The 20,000-nt window shown below is 38.5% G+C and overlaps 2 protein-coding genes across 9 annotated transcripts in view; one reads left to right on the forward strand and one right to left on the reverse strand.

Annotated features, from left to right (window-relative positions):
* The window catches only part of LOC106873483 (synaptotagmin-6), a 287,484-nt gene that overhangs the window by 60,650 nt on the left and 206,834 nt on the right, over window positions 1–20,000 (forward strand). The gene's annotated exons all lie outside the window — the stretch shown is intronic.
* The window catches only part of LOC149137238 (uncharacterized), a 1,899-nt gene continuing 129 nt past the window's right edge, over window positions 18,231–20,000 (reverse strand). Inside the window, exons 1-3 of the mRNA XM_089348297.1 lie at window positions 19,950–20,000; window positions 19,098–19,289; window positions 18,231–18,994 (exon numbers count right to left, since the gene is read on the reverse strand). The exon at window positions 19,950–20,000 is cut by the window's right edge and continues 129 nt beyond it. Coding sequence (XP_089204423.1) covers window positions 18,659–18,994; window positions 19,098–19,289; window positions 19,950–20,000 — 579 coding nt within the window. The 3' untranslated portion in view covers window positions 18,231–18,658. The remainder of the gene's footprint in view (window positions 18,995–19,097; window positions 19,290–19,949) is intronic.

The following is a 20,000-nucleotide window of genomic DNA, read 5'->3' on the forward strand; positions in this document are numbered from 1 at the left end:
TTTTGTGGTGAGATGCAAGATTTCAGGTTCATCCAAGAAGAAAGATAAAGTGTTAACTCGTTATTTTTCAGGGAGACATTTGTAGTTTATATGTAATAAAAACCGTTTTATTCAAGTATCGAAACGAAATCGTGGATTTGACTTGCAAGCAGCATTATCGGGATAATAAATATTTTTGATAAGATCCTAGACCAGTTCATCATATGAGTAGTGTAATTGACTGAATCTAAATGGTGTATAATTTATCGACCCTTACAACTGAAAGTTATAGTAAACCTAAATAAAGTTGGAAGTGAATATTAGAAAAGAATGGCATTAAACAACTCCGAATTCGTTATTATACAATCGAGAATATCTTCACTGCTTCTTGTGATATAAATTAGTGATGTTATAAATTCGAAGAAGTTTTCGTGAATAGAAATACAGAACACGTATTTTTCAATGCAGAACTTTGATAATAATTGGTTTCACTCTCGGTTATTGAATAGAGACCAAATTTAATGCTAGCGAGCAGCTTCATTGATGGTTTGAATATATAGAAAGTAGGAATTGGTCTTAAGTGGATATGGAGGACTGAGCCATTATCTTGGTCAGTTAAGGCTTTTAGTATTGAAAATATGATACATATATTGTAATCGATTTTAATAGCACCAATTTATAATAAAGAAATCTATAAAATGTGTTGTTGCTAAGAGGCAGTCTATTCGAGCAAGAGGCTCATTGACTTTTGTGAAGAAACTGTGAACCCTCAAATTGTAAAATAATTTAGGATATTTTAAGAATTATGGAATTTTATTTTTACTGATATTGTTCGTTGTATATGCGTGTTTGTTTGTTTGTGTGTGTGTGTGTGTGTGTGTATATATACATACACACACACACATGTATATATATAATAATAACATTAGGGATAAAAATCCAAATTTACAGGTAAAAATTCAATTAAATTCAATTTATCAAAAATTAAAATTAGATTAAGTTTCACAGTATATAATATGTGGATTTTCATGGAAGAGTTCATGAACTTTGGTTCTTTTCTCTAAATTATATATTTGTTGTTGGCACTCCGTCGCTTACGACGTCGATGGTTCCAGTTGATCCGATCAACGGAACAGCCTGCTCGTGAAATTAACGTGCAAGTGACTGAGCACTCCACAGACACGTGTACCCTTAACGTAGTTCTCGGGGATATTCAGCGTGACACAGTGTGACAAGGCTGACCCTTTGAATTACAGGCACAACAGAAACAGGAAGTAAGAGTGAGAGAAAGTTGTGGTGAAAGAGTACAGCAGGTTCACCACCATCCCCTGCCGGAGCTTCGTGGAGATTTAGGTGTTTTCGCTCAATAAACACTCACAGCGCCCGGTCTGGGAATCGAAACCGCGACCCTATGACCGCGAGTCCGGTGCCCTAACCACTGGGCCATTGCGCCTCCACAAATTCTCTCTCTCTCTCTCTCTCTCTCTCTCTCTCTCTCTCTCTCTCTATATATATATATATATATATATATATATATATATATAAACTTTCATTTAATCAAGATACCCTTAAACACATCGAAGGCTGTCCTTGGGACTCGAACCTGCATCTCTTGTAGCCATCAGAACGTGTGGGCTCGAGTTTTCTATCTAAAGAGGTTTTATAACCCAATATCTATATACCTTTGACCTGAAGAGTAGCCTGTGGTATACACCTCGTCTGGATATTTACCACTTCAGAGGTTTCGCTCGCTGTGAAACATATGTAGCCCGGATCTTATCTACTCCATTCCTTAACGTCTCAATAAATCACTATTGTTCCTGAAAGTTGTTTTTATATACTTACTACCGATTGCTTGAAGCTAACTTTCTTCCTACGCCTCGATCCCTGGATCTTATATATATTATATATATTACTAATGGAGATACCGCTATTTTGACCATCGTATAACACATATAACACATTTCTATAAAATATTGAATTGCGATTGTATCTAATCATTCGTAAAACTATCCTTCATATTCGGCGCAAAACTACTTTTCAAATTGCATCCATAGAATGTCCCCCGATACAATAGGCTGACTGAGTTGTTTAAGTGACAGATAAAATACCTTACAATAGCTATCCTGGCCTTTTGCATTCTGAGTTCAATTCTTGCTGTTGTCAATATATCTTTCTTTCGTCTGTCCGGGATTGATAAATCCCGTGGCACATTGGGAAAACGTCTTCTACTAATTAGCCTCGGACTAATCAAAGCCTTGTGAGTGAATTTGGAAGACAAATTGAAAAAAGCCCGTCGTACAATTTCCCTTCTATGAGCGTCTTATTAATACATTGCTTGTGTCATGTCCAAACGTTTGTTTGCTTTTTTCTTTTTCTCTCTGTTTTTTAATTGAATAAACACACACATATACATATATATATATTTATACACACACACATATTATATATATATATATATATATATATATATATATATATATATATATATATATATATATTTATATAAATAAGGATAAGATCGATATTTAAAATATTGATCTTATCAAGTGGCCAGCATGGGAATAAAAAACCATCAAAGGTAACAATTATTTAAAATTATAATATAGGGTATCTAAGAGATACCACCACGCTGAAAATAACAGTCAAATCTTGACTCTAAATCACAATAAATGTTCATATAGCACGAAGAGCGAAGACGAAGATAAAATAAACTAGTAAAAATACTGGATAATTCCAGATCCTGGATTTCTGGCTTTGCATAATAAAATGCTTTGCCTTCATCAGTGGAAATACACTCAGAAAAGCACATAAATACAAATATATATATATAAACATACAATATACTTACATATACGAACGTATACATACATATATATGCACGTATGCACACGACCAGTTTAAATTGCCCGCCTAAAAACTCCTCGTGCGATATGGTCAGAATAATTACCGCAGTAAATATAATGACAAAATAAATTTATATAAATAAGGATAAGATCGATATTTAAAATATTGATCTTATCAAGTGGACAGCATGGGAATAAAAACCATCAAAGGTAACAATTATTTAAAATTATAATATAGGGTATCTAAGAGATACCACCACGCTGAAAATAACAGTCAAATCTTGACTCTAAACCACAATAAATGTTCATATAGCACGAAGAGCGAACCCTGATGAAGGCAAAGCATTTTATTATGCAAAGCCAGAAATCCAGGATCTGGAATTATCCAGTATTTTTGCTAGTTTATTTTATCTTCGTCTTCGCTCTTCCCTTCATCGTCATCCCTCCTTCGTAACCCCACCCCTACACAATCCAACCCCACCTTCCCTATCCATCCCATCCCACTCCATCCCTTACACCCACTCCCATATACCTCACCTCTACCAACAGCCTCAGACTAACCCACATACCCCACCTCTAGCTCCACCCTCAGCCTAAGCCACACCCACCCTTGCTTTCCCCACTCGCCTCCCCACATCCCAGCACCACCACGCCAGACCACACACCACCACACCATACACACCATACACCACCATACTATACAGCACCACATCACATCACACCACCACGCACATTCTAGCACTGATCCCTTCCCAGCCCCACACCATCATCCACATACCTACACATATACACACGCTCACGTCAAGGTCACCACCCCTCTTCCACACGCACATACGAACTCTTTTATACACACGCACGCACATCTTTGTTTTGGGATTACCACTACTTTATTATCTGCCCTTCTTCCTAGGTCTCCTGTGTGACCCCTCTGTCCAGCATTCACCATGATAGATCGCTAGCCACTACACATTCTTTATTTTCTCTCCTTGTTTCTTTCTGTGTTCCTTTCTGTGGAAGAGCGTAGGATCGAACGTTAAAGACTTTTTCACTTCCCGAGCGTTAAACTAATAGATCTGTTTATTGTCTACACCAACTGTCTTTTGTTTTTTTGTGAATTCTCCATCTCTCTCTCTCTCTCTCTCTCTCTCTCTCTCTCTCTATATATATATATATATATATATATATATATATATATATATATATATATCACTGTTCCGTCTCTCTCTCATTCTTCCTCCTTGACTCTCTCGTCGCTGACACGTAACGAAAGGCGATCTATCTTTCTTTCTTCCGCTTCTTTCGTAAAGAGAAGACGTGCTTTTACACGTCTCATCTCATAGCTCGTCTTTCTAGCATTCATAATAATTTTCCACATCGTCTTGGCTTAACGTCTCTCACCGTTTGTTTTTACTGTCTTGTTCTCACCGTCCTGTTCTTGTTAACACTTTCACCCTCCGCAAAAAATCACAAATTTTACTTAATTTGCTTTGCGGGAAGGACTGTTTCAACGAAGTCGCGTATTGTCCTTACCTTCGAAACGCGGGGTAGATGAAACAGAGACAACTGCAGGAGGGGTATATTCTTTATGTTGCACGTCTCGGTTCTCTGTTTTTTTTCGTTGTTCGAAAAATGTTCATTTTCTATGTTTTTGTTTTTATGCTTTAGTTTCTCATTGTGTCTACATTTTTTTAATGTCCTGTACCCATATATGCATTAATATATACATATATATGTAGGTATGTACATATATGTATGTATATGTACATATATTTATATATTATTTATATTATTATATGTATATATATATGTATATATATATATATATATATATATATATATATATATATATATATATATGTATATATATATGTATATATGTATATATATGTGTATATATGTATATATATATATATATATATGTACGTATATATATATATATATATATATATATATATATATATATATATATATATATACATATATATAAACACACATACGTATATATAGGTGTTTGTGTGTTTCTTTGTGTCTATTTGACAACCGGTGTTGATATGTTTACGTCCCTGTACCTTAGCGGTTCTGCAAAAAAGACCGATAAAATAAATGCCAGGCTTGAAAAGAATAAATACTGGGGTCGTTCATTTGACTAAAACGTCTCCAAGGTGATGCCCCATCATGGCCGTAGTCTAATGACTGAAACAAGTAACAGATTGACGATAAAAGAATTCATATAATCTTTTCAGTTTACTGTGCATCGTCAATGGCCCAGTGGTTAGGGCAGCGGACTCGCGGTCGGAGGATCGTGGTTTCGATTCCCAGACCGGGAGTTGTGTGTGTTTAAGCGAAAACACCTAAAGCTCCACGAGGCTCCGGCAAGGGGTGGTGGAGACCCCTGTTGTACTCTTTCACCACAACTTTCTCTCACTCTTTCTTCCTGCTTCTTGAGTAACGCTGCGATGGACTGGCGTCCCGTCCAGCTGGGGGAAACACATACGCCATAGAAACCTGGAAACTGGGACCATGAGCCTGGCTAGGCTTTAAAAGGGGCGAGAAAGAAGAAAGTGCATCGTCAAAAGACAGAACTTTCATGGTGTGGATTCATATCGAATTTGTCAACGTCTAGTTATAAAATTATTTGGCAAGATACTGTTCCAGAAGAGAAAAAGATAGAGGCTGGTAGAGAAAAAGATTGGATGATAACATCATGGGCTAATCTTGAATTTGAAATATGAAATTGTAGAGAATGGCGACTGATTGTTATTTGGTTCCGGTCAGCCTTGATTGAGTAGATCTGGGATTAAAGATATTCAAGTCTGACTCTTTTCTCTTTTACATGTGTGCATAGAACTTAGGACGACAGCATCCAACATCTTGTGTTTAATTTCTAAAACGGTGACATGATTTGAAAGAGAAATCGGTTGCTATTTCTAGCTGGACAAGCCAGTACGTAGAGGCTCCATTATTGCCTCGAGCTAATCTAGAAGTCTTCTGTGGCACCTTCAACATTCTAATGTTTTACAAAACTTGTAAATGATGCTAGCATTGAAGATGGTAGTGGTGGTGGTGATGCTGCTGCTGCTACCATTGATGCTGCTGATAATGATAAAGATGATGTGTCTGCAAGAAATCTATAATTTTTTTGACATGCAATGATTAATGGTTACGTGAGATTTGGAACTTAATGATTACATAATATTCTCTGAAAGACCACTTATGTAAATTAGATAAAAAAGAAATTATTATTATTATTATTATTATTATTATTATTATTATTATTATTATTATTATTATTATTATTATTATTTTGTGGAGTGCCCAGACTTGTGCTTGGGAGGGTAACTTTCTAGGTGCAATCCCATGGTCAGTCATGACCGAAGGGGGTCTCAGCATTATGTGGAGTGGGCTCTTGTCGTTGGTATTCAGGGTGATCTCGGATGGTGGGGTTCCTTGATTATCCTTAGAGGTCTTCCTGGATCAGGGGGTTCCATCACGATCCTTTTTTCCCTCTTTTTATTTCTAGCTGATATGTGGGTTTATGGCACCTATTTCGCAAACTAAGTTGAAGTTATCATTGTAAAAAACTGGTTTTGTGTAAGTATTATGGTATGGAAGTAAGAAAGTATAAGCACTGCTTCAGATTAATTGATGGTTCATAATTTTCCCTACAAGGTCATACTGTCCATATAATCCTGAAGATTATAGACCTTGGCTATATCATAGAATTATATTTAAAGCATGGCAATGATTTATTAGAAAATCTGTTTTTCAGAGGCTATGCGTGTAACTTAAGTACTTAATGTCTTTTTCACAAGAAACAATGTAGTATGATTCATATTTCCTAGATACACCAAGGAAAATGGCTAAACGTGGTGTTTACCGCAAAGTAAAAAGGACAATCTTTTACTCTTTTCTCAAGTTTGTTCTTCAGTTCAGCCATTAGCTTATAAAATTGAAATCATGTTGAATGATTCGGCTCTGAGAGCGTGATTAAGGAAGAAGGCGTTGATCTCTGACAATCCACGGACGTTTCTTCCATTTCTGATACTCCGCTATAATGCCATGAGACACTCCTCCTCAACTAAATTCTGAAAACATTTAAAATGTTATCAATACTTGGGCATTCTATCAATAAATAGTAAAATACAGCGCCATCTCGTCACTGTATGGACTCCTCATACATTACTATTGTCAACATTTACGAAATTAAAGAAATACCTTTTAGCTGAGGTGCTACAATAGTCGTGCATTTGAACACATTATTTGCAGTATAAACTTCTAGTTTCCATACAGCAAACCTTATTGTATTGTGCAAAATATAGATCAGGATAAATTATCAATTTTTGGCAAACACTAGAGTTTTCCATAAGGTATGCTTTCATTATTAGCTGTGTTTGAAGACATTTTATTCAGAGCCTGAACTGAAATGTCTCCAGTTTAGTGAGTAGCTGACATGTTAATTCCTCAGATTATTCATTGTTATCACTGTAAAAGTCAAGTTACACAATGTGCTTTCCCCTCTCAAAATATAAGTACCTCAGAAAATTTACGAAACATTTATTTGTACATTGATATACAGAAACAAGTGGAGGCGCAATGGCCCAGTGGTTAGGGCAGCGGACTCGTGGTCGTAGGATCGCGGTTTCGATTCTCTGACCGGGCGTTGTGAGTGTTTATTGAGCGAAACACCTAAAGTTCCACGAAGCTCCGGCAGGGGATGGTGGCGAACCCTGCTGTACTCTTTCACCACAACTTTCTCTCACTCTTTCTTCCTATTTCTGTTGTACCTGTATTTCAAAGGGCCAGCCTTGTCACGCTGAATATCCCCGAGAACTACGTTAAGGGTACATGTGTCTGTGGAGTGCTCAGCCACTTGCACGTTAATTTCACGATCAACTGGAACCCTCGTCGTCGTAACCGACGGAGTGCCAACCATACAGAAACAGTTACTACTGGAAATGGCAAACTATGTTCTATGATATATTCCACGTGCATTTTACAAAACGTGGTGCTGCAATATTTTCACTAAGAACTTCTTTAGTTTTCCCCGTTACAGTTTTAATTATCAGCGAGTCACTGTATACTTCTTTGTCAACTTTAAACTCCACAATCAACACTTCTGTATGTCTAATGGTGCTTTACAACATGATACACTTCACACAATTCTACAGCAAAGAATTATCACGTTGAGTCGATTTAGCTGGGGAAAAAAATAATGAAGTACCAGTGATACTAATATTAATTTTATGTTTATCTGATGTAGTGTGTTCTTTGGCTCATTCATGATTATAAGTTGTTTTTTTCTTCTCTGCCTTTACTCTCCTCTGGGACTTTAGGCTGACGTCTATCTTGTATCATTAACGTGACCTGAATACTGCAGAAAAATGGCGAGTTGCCGTAAAAAGAACATTGCTCGAAAAAGAACATTGCTTAATCATGTTTTAACAAAATTTTTATAAAATTATATTTACTTTTTTTAATTTTTTCTAAAATTTACTTTACTTTGATTTAATTATACATAAAGCTAACAAATTTCTGATATTTGAATCTTTAAAACTTTTTATAAACGTGAATGAATTCTCGCTGCTTTTAAAGAATATCTGAAGTAATTTATGCAAGATAGTTTTAGTCTCAGATTCCATAAAATATAGCGTACATCATCAGGGAAAATTCATTGAAAACTACAGAACATTTTATAAAACACATTTGATAGACATGTGTAGATGGACTATTAATAGTACGCTGAAAACTAATGCGTGCAAGTATATAAAGCTAGAATTATACAGTTGTAAGAATGGAAGAGAGTTTTACATTGAAGCAACAGTTTTCGTAAACTGTCACCTAATGAATATAAATCATTCAAACTAAGCAAAATAGATTGTGAAGGACAGAATAAGTGTTGAGAATTAAATCAGCAAATGTTAGAGCATTTGTTCATTTAACAAAATAAGCTTCAGTAAAAGTTCATTAATTCAACGGTCAGTCAAAAGATGTATTACCAGAAATTGGTAGGTATAAAACGTTTTAAAGATGACAGTCGATGTTTAGAGGTAAATGACCGCAAAGAGTCTTCTCGTAATGGATCGTCATGTTCTAAGTTAATAAACATAAAAGTGTTTGAAAACATGTGTGTCGTATGTTTAATTGTTTAAAAGTTATGTAATTTGTAATAAATGGAAATGTACAAATATCAACGATCTTAGATGTTTGAAGTATAGTTAAAGTGATGAAAGCATTTACCTGCACAAAAAACAAATGTCTAGGTTAATATACAAACTAGAAAACGATTGTGAGTTTTGAAGATGTTGGGGTTGTAAAAAAATGTTTCTTGGTGTTTCTTAATTAAACCATCCTTTGCAAAGAGAATTTTAAAGAATTCTGTCTAGTTTCCTGTTGCACATGTACGGTTTTGCTTTTGTGTGAATTTTCCAAAATTAGTTTTAGGGTATATATTTCGATTTTTATATATCAGATGTAATTTGAAAGAGTCGTAGTCTTGCACTTGGAGGAATACTTGAAAGAGAAGACCTTCATCGTACTGAAGTTTAACGAGGCCAATATAAGTTTTAGTAGAGATGACTTTTTGTAGTACACAACATATTTTTAGTGAAGGAGTTAGAATCTAAGAAGTATAACGAAGGATTGATGCTATCGCAATTATTTGGAGAAATAGAGGAGATCTAAATTGATTTAGTTTAGTCAAGTTAGCAGAAGCAGTTACGTATAGTGGAGCATATTTTAATTGCATTCTTACTGAAAATACTATGAAAATACCTATGCAGTGGGAAGAAGGGAGAATTATAGATTATAGAATTGAGCGAACTACCAGATTTTTACGGTTAGTTGATCAAGGTATAGGTTCAGCAAATTTGATGTTCTCCTTGAATCCACATCTGCTTGAAGCTTCATTGTAATAAGCAGAACAGTCCTTACGAATGTTCTCGTTTGCATTAAGATTAGGTGATTTGATATCTTATGTAATTAAGCGTTTCCTTAAGTTTGCGGAAGGGATAAACTAAAGATATAAATCTAAAATGTCAACAGATCTGAGGTTAGTTTCTATAGTAACGGATAATCTGAAAGTTTTCTATGAAGTTATAATAAATGATAAAAGATTTTCTTGCTTGCTTTATGATATCTATTTCATCCCTATTATGATATTACATTTCGTCAATATTAGCATAGCTTAGGGCCCAAAACCTAATTCGCTTAGTGATCGATGCATTGTAATTCTTAATATCAAAAGGCAATAATTTATATTTGTGAATAAAATCAACTAATTACAGACTGTGTATTCTTCTATAAGGTGAAGCTTCAGAAAGTTGTCCTGTACCCGAATACGCATCTATATATACATGTAGATGTAGGTATGTACATATATGTATGTATACATGTATATGCTTATATATCATTTGTATAATATATATATATATATATATATATTTGTATAATATATATTTGTATATATATATTTGTATAGTATATATTTGTATAATTTATATATATATATATATATATATATATATATATATATATATTTGTATATATATTTGTATAATATATATATATATATATATATATATATATATATATATATATATATATATAAATTATACAAATATATATTATATATATATATATATATATATATATATATATATATATATATATATATTTATATACTGTGAAAATAATAAGGGTAGAAAATTTAGAGAAATATTTTACCGGTGGCCAGCATGCGTTATAAAGTCAATAGACAACATATTTTTCATATAAATTAGTGTACGTTTTTATACACAAAAGAAGTGACCTTTCACAGGACACCTTACATGCTGGAAAGGGCAGTTAAAGCCCAGACCACGAATAAGAGTAATTTCAAAGCGAATGAAAATTTAAAAAAACACATTCCCTTTGAAATTACTCTTTTTCGTGGTTTAGGCTTTAACTGTGTGTAAGGTGTCCTGTTAAAGGTCACTCCTTTTGTGTATAAAAAAAATGCACACTAATTTATATGACATACATGTGTATATATGTATGTATATATATATGTATATATCAACAAAAAGAAACTTAGAGTGAATGATGTTGCTAATATTTCCTGTATCAAATTTGGTTGTGGTGATGAATATGATTGGGGAGACTGATACTTTTTATTGACACTAAGAGGATGAAAAGCAAAGCAAACTCTGATCTGATCAAGTAGAGTTGCTCTGCATTCAAATGCGTCCCAACCATGACCGTCGCAGCATTTTTCAAAATTATCGGGTATACTTTGAAGGAGATTTAACAGCTAGTTTTAGAGGGTCGAGAGACCATGTAGGAACTTACTTGTCGACTCAACTAAGCAGATTACTACGTATTATGTAATTCCCCGTTGTAAGTAATGGAAATGCTGTGGTAAAGACGAAGATGGCGTGATCTTGCTATGTTGCGGTGTACGATTGTTCCACTGACGAAAAGCTATATTCGTTGACCATGTATCTATCCAAACTAGGATAAGGTGAAGTAGGATTGAACAGGGTGGTGGAACCTGTACCAGCACTCATTTTCTCGCAGAGTGGACTGGAGTACATTGAAATGCACTGCATTTCTCAAACTGCCCCCGCTCCTATACGGAAGAAAAGCTTCTGCCTTACGGTCCTGTGCCCAATACTCTAGCCACTAGAACATATCTTTATCGATATATAATTTATATATTTGTGAAGATATGTGTCTTTTGCAGTGAAAGACCCCAACCTCTCCGAAACTGAAGGAACCACGAATGAGTCGAGGCAATGTGATGACACTATTGATAGTTATCATCGACTACAAGAGCATTGTTCATCAAGAGTATACTCCACCTGGTAAGACAGTAAGCAAGGAGTATAACAGTAACGTGTTACGGTTTTTGCGAGATGCTGTCTGTCGGAAAAGGACAGAATTATACTCGTCCGTTGAATGGCGACTCCTCCATCACAATGCACCTTCCCCATTCAGCACAGTTTGTGCGGCAGCTTTTGACCAATCACAGTATTTCCCACGTCCCGCAGCCATTGCATTCCTCGATCTCGCCCCTTGTGACTTTTTACTCTTTCCAAAATTCAAAATCCACTTGAAAGGAAGATATCAAGACATCGATGAAATCCAAAAGAATGCAATGAGGCAGCTTCTCCACCTCCCCAAAAAAGGAGTTCCAGAAATTCTTCCATCAATGAAAACGACGCTGGATGAAGCGTGTGGCTTCGAAATGGACTTACTTCAAAGGAGATTAAATGCCGAATTGATATTTGTTATAATTTTCTTTTTTTAGTACCAGTCGCGACACATTCTGATTAGGCCTCTTATGTATACATATATGTCTGTGTATATACGTGTATGTGTGTGGATAGGTTTGTATATCTATACAAACACACATATTTCTGAGTGTGTATTTACTCACGTTTTATTTAATCCGTTTAGATTGGAAACGAAAAATTTTTAATTCATGTTTATTCATCTCAATAAAACAAAATTTTAAAGAGGTGAAGATAAATCATCGTTTTACTCTTCGAAAAGCTTAAATAACTTTTAATTGGTGATTCTCGTCTTTATTGCACCATTTTCATTGTTTTTTCAAATAACTTTTCGAATATGTCTACCTCATTACCTATATCATCTTTCCTCCTACTCTGCTCTCTACCTTTTACCTTCTACCATACTCTCTCTTCAACATATTCCCTTCTACCATTCTCTCTCCCCCCCATGTACTTTTTTTTACCTCATCCCTCTTCTCTCCTTTTTCCCGCTGCATATCACTTCTCCCTTCTTTCTCCCCCCTCTCCGTTTTACTTCCACACCGTCTCTATTTTGTTTTATAATTTGATTTGTACTATATTTTTAACGCATCATTATATTGTTCTGAACTGTTGTGCTCAACTAAACAGCATTAATATCGGCTATAAATATTCATATTTCATTTAAAGTTAAATTACTCCCTCAATGGATCATTTTAACGAGAAAAGGACCAGCTTAGTTGTGAATCGAAGGGTTCATACTCGTTTTACAACACAGGCGCAGGAGTGGCTGTGTGGTAAGAAGTTTGTTTCTCAACCACATGGTTCCGTATTCAGTCCCACTGCGTGGCACCTTGGGCAAGTGTCTTCTACTATAGCCTCGGGCCGAACAAAGTCTTGTATGTGAATTTGGTAGACGGAAACTGAAAGAAGCCCGTCGTATATATACATATATATATATATATATATATATATATATATATATATATATATATATATATATGTGTGTGTGTGTGTGTGTGTGTGTGTGTGTGTGTGTGTGTGTGTGTGTGTGTATTTGTGTGTCTGTGTTTGTCCCCTCCTCCACCATCGCTTGACACCGTTTTTACGTCTCCATAGCTTAGTGGTTTGGTAAGAGACGGTTAGAATAAGTACTAGGCTTACAGAGAATAAGTCCTGGGGTCGATTTGCTCGACTAAAGGCGGTGTTCCAGCATGGCCGCAGTCAAATGACTGAAACAAATAAAAGAATAAAGAATCGTTCCTTTGGTGTTGTTGTTGAGCTTTCACTTTGCTCCTGAAAAGATTCAGCTCAGTTCTGAAAGACGTTAAAGCAATCGAAAATAAACGTAGTAGCCCTGGGGCCATAACAAAGAGACCTCGACGTGGTCTCATATCCTGCTTGAATTAGTGGATAAATCTCCCTCCAAATCCCACCCTACAGTAGTGCATAGTATGATTTTAGATAAAACGTATCTGAATTGAAGCGATGATCACAGTTGGAACGCCTTTGTAGAAGCCATTTTTTCGATTAGGGCTGTCCTTGGATTAAACAATAACAACAGCAACAACTTGTTTGTCCACAGAGATTCGTATTGAAAATGATACTCTTCGTATCTTTATTTTCCATCGATTTGCTCCAACATCATCAACGAGAAAACGGAAGAGATGAACCGTGGTTTGGTGCTACTTGCGTCTATTCCTACAACAACACGTCTTCTAGCTGTCTTGGGCGTTTACCAAAATACGCTTTGAGGTTGAGCAGCGTAGGCCAAAGATATTGTTGTTGGCACTCCGTCGCTTACAACGTCGAGGGTTCCAGTTGATCCAATCAACGAAACAGCCTGCTCGTGAAATTAACGTGCAAGTGGCTGAGCACTCCACAGACACGTGTACCCTTAGCGTAGTTCTCGGGAATATTCAGCGTGACACAGTGTGACAAGGCTGGCCCTTTGAAATACAGGCACAACAGAAACAGGAAGAAAGAGTGAGAGAAAGTTGTGGTGGAAGAGTACATCAAGGTTCGCCACCATCCCCTGCCGGAGCCTCGTGGAGCTTTAGGTGTTTTCGCTCAATAAACACTCACAATGCTCGGTCTGGGAATCGAAACCGCGATCCTATGACCGCGAGTCCGCTGCCCTAACCACTGGGCCATTGCGCCTCCACAGGCCAAAGATATATAGATGTATGAAACTGTTACGCCGTGTCTTCTACGCCTAGGAAACCTGGTATGGAGACTGGAATTCTTGAAGTTTTGGTCTGCTTCTTACTAATTCTTCTTTACGTTGGTGACAACAGAAATCAGACTGGTTGGTGCCGCTACTATTGATATTGTTGCTATTGAATATCTAAAAATAATTTCTTCGTTAACAACTCATTATCAGTGACAAATCATTTCACGAATTTATGTTAACTTTGTCGAGAAATACAACAAAATGGCAGGCGAGAATAACACATCTGCATTTTTTTTCACTGAGTAAATAACGTCTCTGTTTGATTTACAATTGAATTTCCTTATTCCGTAATTGAAAGAAAACATATCACTGAGATTGATATCTAAATGAAAGATTACTACGCTGGATACGAGAAGTTTTAGTAAGATTTCTTAAGAAATGGGACAGAAAAAATGGCTGCATTTTGATATATATCGAATTCCTATACGTGAACACATACTACACATACTACCTCTTACAAATATATGCATTAATATTTATACATAGCTACATTCACACAGACGAACCAGACTGACTATAACGAGATTACCAAAAGGTTCACGTAAACTCAATAGGAAAAAGATTTTGGATACAGATATGACTGTATGTGTACCATCGCTGAGTGCTTCCCATTCCTCTACTTATTTGCTCAGTGGCTGAATTTATGAGTTTAGAAAGATATAACTCAGTTACATCATCTTTTCTCCTACTCTGTTCTCTACCTTTTACTTTCTACCATACTCTCTCTTCAACATATTCCCTTACTAAAGATAAATGTCTGGAAGAGACTAACAACCTGTGCTTATGGTAGTGAAGGGGTACAAAATCCACTTAGACATCGATACAAGGTTTATTGGTCAGGTAGATAATATTTGCGTTACAGTTCAGGCATAGAATGCGGCCTACAATGGAGAAACTTACCCACTAATACAAACTACACAGCTTTTAGTCAGTGTTGCATTCCTCCAAGAGCATAACCCAAATCGTCACTTTCTAAACATAAATAGCACAAAGAGCCCTCAAGGTAGCTATAGCTTTAAGACTTCACTATAAACGTCTCAGAAACCTGTTTTTATAATCTAAGAATATTGTAGAAAAATTCACACTGCTGAAATATTCTTGGCACAAACAGAAGCCTGTCTCTAAATAAAAATACATTCTTTTGAATGCATACATACATACATACATACATACATAATACATACATAATACATACATACATATACGCATGCATACATACATGCATGCATACATACATACATACATACATAATACATACATACATACACGCATGCATACATACATGCATGCATACATACATGCATGCATGTATGTATGCATGTATACATACATACATACATACATACATACATACATGCATGCATGCATGCATGCATGCATACATACATACATACAAACATACATACATACATGTTGATGGCACTCCGTCGCTCACGACGTCGAGGGTTCCAGTTGATCCTATCAACGGAACAGCCTGCTCGTGACATACATACATACATACATATATACATACATACATACATATGTATGTATGTATACTCTGCTGAAGGATTTTTTCACAGTGAACTGTCGACAAAAAAACACCGCATTTCTTTAGTGTTTGTAAATAATGCTTTAAATATTATTTTGCTTCATGGTAGCGGTAATAACGATGATGAGGAAGAGAGGAAGGGACGAGGATAATCTTGATCAACGTTGTCGTCAACACCACCTCTGGCACCCCTCACACCATCATCGCTATTATCATGATGGTTTTCTGTTCCTTTGTTAGTTCGCCTGTTGTGTTTCCCATATGTTGCTTTGTCCAGTGTTGTGTTTCGAGTTTGTTTGCTGTGTTTGAAGAGGAGTGAATATGTGTGATCGTTTGTTTGTCTGTTGTTTATTGGTCAGTGTTTATAATTCGTGTGAATGGACAAATATTTGCTGTATGAAGGCTGCGCAGTCACTGTGTCTGTGTATTATATTTTTGCTAGCATGTTTGTGCATTCGTTGATGTGTATGCAATGTGGTTTGCTTGGCAGTGAGTGACTGCAGCGTCTTGATGTCCGTCTCGGCGTTAAGTTTGTGTGAATAATTATATAGCTAAGTGGTGAGCTGGCAGGATCGTTGTCACGTCGGACGAAATGCTTATTCTGGCTTTTTCCTGTTCTGGGTTCAAATCCCAGCGAGATCGACTTTGCCTTTTATCCCTTCGGGTGTCACTGAAATAAAATACAGACCAAGTGTTGTGGGTCAGTGATATCAATTTATCCCCACCCCTAAAACATTGCTGCCTAAAAACCCTGCGACAGACTGGCAATGATATGATTTCGGGAAGAATTTTATGTTTCTTATTTCTTTATTGCCCACAAGGGGCTAAACATAGAGGGGACAAACAAGGACAGACAAAGGGATTAAGTCGATTATATCGACCCCATTTCGTAACTGGTACTTAATTTATCGACCCCGAAAGGATGAAAGGAAAAGTCGACCTCGGCGGAATTTGAACTCAGAACGTAACAGCAGACGAAATACTGCTAAGCATTTCGTCCGGCGTACTGACGTTTCTGCCAGCTCGCCGCTTTACAAGAAGAATTTTATGTTTCCGGCTACTTATATCCGATGGAAACCGTGTAACCGGCCTTATGAAACCTAAGGCTAGAGAGAAAAATATAGAGTGTGTTGTAGTGGGTGACTACAATGTCAGGGTATCTGTTTTGGTGTTAAGATTTGCGTCCCCAATATATAGCATGTCCTCTCGAGTGCCTGGGTCAGGATGTCTGGTCTTTCCCATAAAAAAAAACACTATTGTTATAAAGGTCACATCCAAAATGAGGAGTAGGACACAGAGAGAAAGCAAACGTCTGTATTTTAAAAAAGGATTTTCTGGCGGTTTTTGAGGACTACTGACAACTTAACATTGCGAGGGCCTTTCTTGTGATATGACCACCACCACTACCACAGCCAATAGTAGTGTCGTCGTTGTTGTCATCATCATCATTGAGTTCCTTCTCTCCTTCACATTTTCATTATCATAGCCAACATCACCATGAGAATCCTATTACTTGCCGCTCTCATTATGGCCGTCTTCATGTGCATTTTTTTGTATGCCATTCACAGGAGAGAAGGCACTGCCCATGACCCCTCCATAGGAACCTTCAGAAGTAAGGGGTGGAGGAAGGAGGGAGGGAGGGAAGGTATCCTCAAACTGTAGCTCTGATTCCGAGAGCTCGCAACGGAATGGACTTCGTTAAAAGTCATCCAAGGTGACAGGTAGTCGTATGAAACCAGGTGACGGATTGTTGCTGCTGCTGATGATGTTGTTGTTGATGACGATGACAATGGAGGCGCAATGGCCCAGTGGTTAAGGCAGCGGACTCGCGGTCATAGGATCGCGGTTTCGATTCCCAGACCGGGCGTTGTGAGTGTTTATTGAGCGAAAACACCTAAAGCTCCACGAGGCTCCGGCAGGGGATGGTGGCGAACCCTGCTGTACTATTTCACCACAAGTTTCTCTCACTCTTACTTCCTGTTTCTGTTGTGCCTTTAATTCAAAGGGTCAGCATTGTCACATTGTGTCACGCTGAATATCCCCGAGAACTACGTTAAGGGTACACGTGTCTGTGGAGTGCTCAGCCACTTGCACGTTAATTTCACGAGCAGGCTGTTCTGTTGATCGGATCAAGTGGAACCCTCGACGTCGTAAGCGACGGAGTGCCAACAAACAACAGCGATCGACGATGACGATGATGATGATGACGGCGATGATGTTGACAACGATGATGACAAAGATCAAGACGAAGATAATGCCAATGATGAATTTCATGATGACGATGATTATGATAATAACGGTGATGATGATGATGATGATGACAGTAAAGAAGATGAGGATGATTATTATCAAAATGCCGGGAAGTCAGGGGTTTCTATCGTGACAGCTTTTATTCTATTTATGGACAAGGTATTTAACTACCAGCGGCTGAGTTCACCTCCGCATCAAATTGGTATCTGATGGTTGTATCTTTTATCTGCTTCACACTACAGCAAACACACTGATATCGAAATAATGTCTTACCTTTCTAATATTACAATCATCATAATCATGGAGATAGTGATGATGATGGTCCTTATCGTCATCGTCATCGTTGTCGCCGTCATCACTACCGTTGTCGTCATCATTATCTCGTCGTTGTCGTTACGGCCGGCTTTATCATTATATCGTCGACATGGTCGTCGTCATTAACCTGTTAACCATCATCATAATTATCGTTGTCGTCCTCGTCATTATCATTGCTATCATCATCATCATCATCATCATCATCATCATCATCGTCGTTGCTATCATCGTCACCATCACCAGCATCATGGTCAGGTTAATCATCATCATCGTCACCACCATCCTTAATGGCTTCATCATTATCGTTGGCATTGTCGCCACCCTCCTCCTCTGCCTCCTTCTCCTCCTCTGCCTCCTTCTCCTCCTCTGCCTCCTTCTCCTCCTCTGCCTCCTTCTCCTCCTCTGCCTCCTTCTCCTCCTCTGCCTCCTTCTCCTCCTCTGCCTCCTTCTCCTCCTCTGCCTCCTTCTCCTCCTCTGCCTCCTTCTCCTCCTCCTTCTCCTCCTCCTTCTCCTCCTCCTTCTCCTCCTCCTTCTCCTCCTCCTTCTCCTCCTCTGCCTCCTCCTCTGCCTCCTCCTCTGCCTCCCCCTCTGCCTCCCCCTCTGCCTCCTCCTCTGCATCCTCCTCTGCCTCCTCCTCCGCCTCCTCCTCCTCTGCCTTTTCCTCCTCTGCCTCCCCTCCCCTCCCCCTCCTCTGCCTTCTCCTCCTCTTCCTTCTCCTCCTCTGCCTTCTCCTCTGCCTTCTCCTCTGCCTTCTCCTCCCCTGCCTTCTCCTCCTCTGCCTTCTCCTCCTCTGCCTTCTCCTCCTCTGCCTTCTCCTCCTCTGCCTTCTCCTCTGCCTTCTTCTCTTCCTCTGCCTTCTCCTCTGCCTTCTCCTCTGCCTCTCCTCTGCCTTCTCCTCTGCCTCCCCCTCTGCCTCCTCATCTGCCTCCTCCTCATCTGCCTCCTCCCCATCTGCCTCCTCCTTATCTGCCTCCTCCTCCTCATATGCCTCCTCCTCATATGCCTCCTCCTCATCTGCCTCCTCCTCATCTGCCTCCTCCTCATCTGCCTCCTCCTCATCTGCCTCCTCCTCATCTGCCTCCTCATCTGCCTCCTCCTCATCTGCCTCCTCCTCATCTTCCTCCTCCTCCTCTGCCTTCTCCTCCTCTGCCTCCTCCTCATCTGCCTCTACCTCATCTGCCTCCTCCTCATCTGCCTCCTCCCCATCTGCCTCCTCATCTTCCTCCTCCTCCTCTGCCTTCTCCTCCTCCTCTGACTTCTCCTCCTCCTCTGCCTTCTCCTCCTCTGCCTTCTTCTCTTCCTCTGCCTTCTCCTCTGCCTTCTCCTCTGCCTCTCCTCTGCCTCCTCCTCCTCCTCCTCCTCCTCTGCCTTCTCCTCCTCTGCCTTCTCCTCCTCTGCCTTCTCCTCCTCTGCCTTCTCCTCCTCTGCCTTCTCCTCCTCTGCCTTCTCCTCCTCTGCCTTCTCCTCCTCTGCCTTCTCCTCCTCCTCTGCCTTCTCCTCCCCCTCTGCCTTCTCCCCCTCCCCTCCCCCTCATCTGCCTCCTCTGCCTTCTCCTCTTCCTCCTCCTCTGCCTTCTCCTCATCTGCCTTCTCCTCATC

The sequence above is a fragment of the Octopus bimaculoides genome, chromosome 2, assembly GCF_046866305.1.
Source record: "Octopus bimaculoides isolate indiv1 chromosome 2, ASM4686630v1, whole genome shotgun sequence".
Taxonomy (NCBI): domain Eukaryota; kingdom Metazoa; phylum Mollusca; class Cephalopoda; order Octopoda; family Octopodidae; genus Octopus; species Octopus bimaculoides.